General features: G+C 58.5%; 1 protein-coding gene across 7 annotated transcripts in view; it reads right to left on the bottom strand.

The window, feature by feature from the left end:
* ADAMTSL5 (ADAMTS-like 5) overlaps window positions 1-4,924 on the bottom strand; it is an 8,616-nt gene that overhangs the window by 3,335 nt on the left and 357 nt on the right. The window contains exons 2-10 of one of the 7 annotated variants that reach the window (XM_010844561.1): window positions 3,945-4,265; window positions 3,478-3,550; window positions 3,279-3,370; window positions 2,986-3,046; window positions 2,733-2,841; window positions 1,279-1,406; window positions 856-967; window positions 438-524; window positions 148-311 (exon numbers count right to left, since the gene is read on the bottom strand). In XM_010844561.1, the coding sequence (XP_010842863.1) occupies window positions 148-311; window positions 438-524; window positions 856-967; window positions 1,279-1,406; window positions 2,733-2,841; window positions 2,986-3,046; window positions 3,279-3,370; window positions 3,478-3,550; window positions 3,945-4,000 (882 nt within the window). In that variant the 5' untranslated portion in view covers window positions 4,001-4,265. Of the gene's footprint in view, window positions 1-147; window positions 525-855; window positions 968-1,278; window positions 1,407-2,732; window positions 2,842-2,985; window positions 3,047-3,278; window positions 3,374-3,477; window positions 3,551-3,944; window positions 4,266-4,924 lie in introns of all 7 variants that reach the window. The other 6 variants (XM_010844562.1, XM_010844560.1, XM_010844563.1 and 3 more) reach the window with 6 other exon arrangements.

The following is a 4,924-nucleotide window of genomic DNA, read 5'->3' as shown; positions in this document are numbered from 1 at the left end:
GGCCCGCCCCCCCCCCGCCACGCACACTCTACCCTGCCTCCTCCCTCTGACCGGTAGTCCCCAGCCTTCCCCCTCTGACCCCTGCTCCCCTCCCAGATTCTTTGACCCCACCCCAACGCCCAGTTACCCTCTCAGGCCCGCCCCCACCTGCAAGAGCAGATCTTGGGAGGTGGGCCCGGCGGCGCGCAGCGTCTCCTCCGGCCCTGTGGCGCGGGTGTAGACCACGCGGGTGCCCGCTGCCTCGTAGGTCCCGGCCGGGCTGACCGCCCAGTTCCCGTTGAGCACGTAGCGCCCGTCGCCCCCCATCAGCGCTGCAAGGGAAGGGTCAGCCCGGGCTCCCTGGAAATGGCCTTGCCCATCTCCCCGACCCTGCCATCTCCCTCCCCGGGGGATTCTGGCGGCCAGCGGGGCGCCTCCTCCCTCGGACCCTGCGATACCCAGGTGGTTCCGGCTCCGGTGGGCGGCGCGGATGTGTCTGGCGCCCTCGGGGATCAGGGTCACGTTCCAGTACCCAGCGAAGGCACCTGGGCGGGAGGGAAGGAAGGTGTTGGGGAGCAGCTAGGGTGTATTTGAAGGCTGGTTTGAGGATTAAGTGAGATGCTGCGGTAAGGAGATTAGCCAAGGCTCTGGTCCTCCGAAGACCAGTACTGATCGATGGATTGGAGTTAACGATTATTACCACCTTTTAAGTGAGGCAGCAAAAGAGTTAAACCCACGTCTGTTCAGGGAAGGGCGGGATAATCTGGCAAAGACCAATCAGAATGACGAGGGGGGGGGGCTGGCCCGGAGACTGTCCAATCAGCGCGGACATCTTAAAGGGCTCTGGGAGAACTCGAGGACGGGGCAGACGGTCACCGGCGTCGCGGAACACGCGCTGCACGAAGAGGCACGAGTCGTTGGCGCCGCCGCAGCGGCCGCAGCGGTCTTCGCGGGCGTCGGAGCCCAGCAAACCGTCACAGCCGGCACTCTAAAGGGGTGGGGTGGACACGCGCGCCGTCAGACGGTCCCCGCCCGCCTAGGCCAACGAAGGGGCGGGACCCTGGAAGAGGGCCGAATCAAGACCTAAAAGGATGCAACCTTGGGGGCAGGTCCTCGTGGGAGGAGGCTGGGGATGGAGTCTAGTGATAGATGGGACAGGGGAGGGCGTGGACTTGATAAGGGGCGGGGCCTAGGGAAGAGAGCAGGACCAGGAACTAAATAAATGGGGTTTGGGGGCGAGGTATGGAGGGAAGAGGCGGGGTGGAGTTTAGGGGGCGGGGCGGGGCCTGGAATCCTCACAAGGCAGCGGCCAGCCACACAGAGATCTTGGGCGCCCGGACTGCAGGGGGTACCGTCCAGTACGCGACCGAAGCTGTGATAGAAGTCGTGCCCCACCGCTAGGCAGTTGAGGTCGCAGTGGTTGGGTGCTGGGGATGGGAGAAGTCGGTGGAATGTGGGGGGATTTATATTTGAATTCCAGCTCCCTCCTTGCCAGTCTTCCCCAGGCAGCCATTCCCTTGGGCATATGAGGCTCAGAGATTCAGCCAAAGCCACACATGGAGGCTGAGGCAGAGCATGGACTGGACCTTAGGCATTTCTGCTTCCCGTTCCCTGGGATTGTCCCAGACTCGTATACTGGGCCAGAATGTATTCATTCGTTCGTTCATTCATTCATTCATGTTAAGTCTTAATACTAGGGACCCATTATTAACGTCATCCGGAGAAGGAAATGGCAACCCACTCCAGTATTCTTGCCTGGAAAATTCCATGGACAGAGGAGCCTGGCGGGCTACAGTCCATGGAGTTGCAAAGAGTTGGACACGACTGAGCATGCACACACAATATTAACGTCATTACCTATTCTTCACTCATTCTTTCATATGTTCATTCCACAAACAGTCATCAAGCACATTTCCCAGACAATGTTCTAGGCTCTGGGTAGAGTGGTGGGCAGAACTTACTCAGCAGTTGGACCCTACACCCGGCAGGTGCTCAATAAAAAGTATTTGTTCAGTGCTGAGCCCTGCATATCCTGAATATGTTGCTGTCCCTCCTTGGGACTCTGTTTCCCCCTCTGCCTGGCAGCGGGGCACAATGGATAGTCTGATCACACCCACAGGCTCACAGCCCTGATTCCTGCTCCCTCACCCCACCCCCGCTCAAACTCCCTCCATCTCCCAACTTCCTGAGGCTGGCTGGCAGACCCTGCTGGAATAGAGCCTAAGCTGGCCCTGGCGGGCCTCTGTGGGAGTGAGATCATGGCAAATTTCCTCCAATTCTTAGGGTGAAGGAAAAAAAAAAAAACATGAGTTGACGGTTGGAACTTTCTCCATTCCAGGATTTTCTTATCTGTGTCTACCCCCACCGTGGCATCTGAAGCTGCCTGTTTCCCTTAAATCTGGAGGCACGCTGCCCTGGGCACACAGTTATATAACTCGCTATTTTCAGCTCAACAACATTTCCTGCTACTGGTATAAGTTTGAGAACTCTTGGCCTCTGGATACAACTCCCAGTAAATCCTCAGCTTGGTGTTCAACCCTATGCAGGATAGACCCTTCCTCCTCCTGCCCCTGCTTCACAACTCCACATGCTTTCTCTGCTTCACTTCACCAACTCCTACATATCCTTCAAAGCCCCAGTGCTAATGCCCCCTTCTTGCAACCCTCCAAGTTCCTCTTCCTTTTTAGAAGCCAACTTTTCCTGGCCAGTTTTGAGTTGTTCCCTCTGGACTAACAGGAGGCTGGGCTACTCACCACCATAGAAGGGCACCCACTGGTAGGTCTTCTGGGTGCCTAGGACAGGGTGGCCATTGTAGAGGGCACATTGGAGGTCTCGAAAGGGCATGGCCCCTGGAGGACAGTCCTGGGGACAGAGATGGGTGCAGCAGAGGCTGGGACAGCCCCAAGAGCACCTGGTATGGTGCTAAGCATATTTGGGGGCTTGAGCAGGGAAGCAGGAGGGCTTCTGGGAGAACTGAGTTTAAGAGATGGGTGGGGTAGAACATACGGGCTGCTGGCAGAGGCGGTACTCATGGGTGTCCCCCCAGCACAGCTCTTCCCTTGGAAACCTATGAGGAGCAAGGGGGCCAGACTGTTGTCAGCACCTCTGGGAACCCCTTCCCCAAAATCAGCCTGCCCATCAGTCTACCCTTGCCAACCCCACCCACATTCCAGCTGGATCAGTGGGATTAAAAGTCACAGCATGTGTGGGCAGGCCAAGGGTGCGGCCAGGGGCTGGGCTGGGCTGGCAGGAGAGGAGGGGCAGGGACCCCCTCCCATTCTACTGGGCAGCCTCCTCACCGGATACATCTCCGGCTGCGCACTGAGAGCCCTCGCCCGCAAGAGCTGGAACAGCGACTCCAGGAACCCCATGGCGTCCACTCACCCGGACCCTACTTGGGGAGAGAGAGTCACAGTCAGCCTGGAGGGGAGGCTGGCTAACCCCATGCCGCAGCCAGGTCCCCATCCCTGCTGCCCCCGGGCCTGTGTCCCCTTTTACCTGAGCGTTGCCCCCCAAACCACAATTCAGGAAGGTCCACAGCAGGAGCAAGAGGTTCCAGAGGGAGCGGGGTCTAGGGGGGCAGAGGGTGCACGGCAGTGGGGGTGCCAGCAAGCCAGGGGTTGAACCCCAGCTCTGTCCCGACTGGCTGTGTGATTTCAGATAGTAACTCAACCTCTCTGAATTTCCCTTCTCATCTCTGAAAAATGAAGTCATAATACAGCCCACCTAATAGGAAAGTTTTAAGGGCTCCGTCAGATTAGGTGAGAAAAAATGGGAGGCACAGAGCCTGGTATGGAGAAGGAAAATGTAAAAATTATTATTATTGGTTGTTTACTGTCATGATGCACACAGTAGGTGCTTATTTAGTGTCTCATCATGGAAGGAATCATTCATTCCAGGGATGTGCACGGGTCTCTCTAGGGTCTTAGGTCCTTCCCCACTCTCCCCACCATCTTTGCGCCTACCTTCTGGTATGGCAAGGGGCCAGGTGCTCCTCTTTCTCTGGCCTCAGTTTCCCCATCTGTGCAATGGGGACCAGCTGGGTTCTGTCCAGTATTCTATGAGACCTTGCAGAGGGTGTGGCTGGTGGGAGCTGGGGCTGGTGCCTGGCAGAGGCACCCCCTCACAGGCAGGCCTTCAGCCTCCAGGGTTCCCTCAGCTCCCAGATGTGGGACAGCAGGGAGCTCCTGGATGGGGTGAGGGGCAGGGAGGAGTGACCTGGCCCTGGTCCAGTGGGTGCCTCATGGCCTATGTGCGGAGAGTGTGGGATGGAGCCCCCAAGCCGCCTGCAAGAGGGAAAGGGGCCACCAGTAAGGATGATGGAGGGAAGAGGGAGGCAGCTGTGTGGGAGTAGGGGAGGGGGTGGCAGAGAGACTTTGCCTCCTTGGGTCTCAGTTTCCTCATTTGTCAGGGAAGGATGGAGTCACTTGTCATCCCCACCCTCCACGTGACCACAGCACTGGATGAGGAAGGGGGAGGGAAGCAGCCACCTAGTGAGTCCTTTCTCGGGCCAGGGCCATGGCACCCGGCAGCCAGCAGTGCCCAGAGGTCACACAGGACGTTGGAGGCCTGCAGCCTGGAGGTCCTGGCGCTGAGTGGGGGCAGGCCGGCTCACTAGACCCCCCGAGTCCCTGTTTCTCTGGTTATCCGATTCTCCTGGCTCAGAAACACTGAGGAACTGGGTGGGTGGGGGGCAACCCCGGGGTGGGACCCCGTCTGATCAGAGCCGTGTGACTCGCTGCATCTCTAAACGCCAGCCCTGGCTGGCTTAGGCAGCAGGAAAAAGACCCGGCTGGGGAGCAGACGGAGGGAAGGGGGCTGGCCCTTCTGACAACTGCTCCCTATTTAGCACTGGCTTGTTGCGGTGGGGGGTGTCTAGGTGATGCAACATGAGGGGCCAGAAGGACCACCGTTCCCACTCTCCAGGGTTCCCTACCCGAGGAGC

This window comes from Bison bison, unplaced genomic scaffold (assembly GCF_000754665.1).
Source record: "Bison bison bison isolate TAMUID 2011002044 unplaced genomic scaffold, Bison_UMD1.0 scf7180017864203, whole genome shotgun sequence".
NCBI lineage: Eukaryota > Metazoa > Chordata > Mammalia > Artiodactyla > Bovidae > Bison > Bison bison.
Note: the sequence above shows the minus strand (reverse complement) of the source record. Positions and strands in the feature narration are given on the sequence as shown.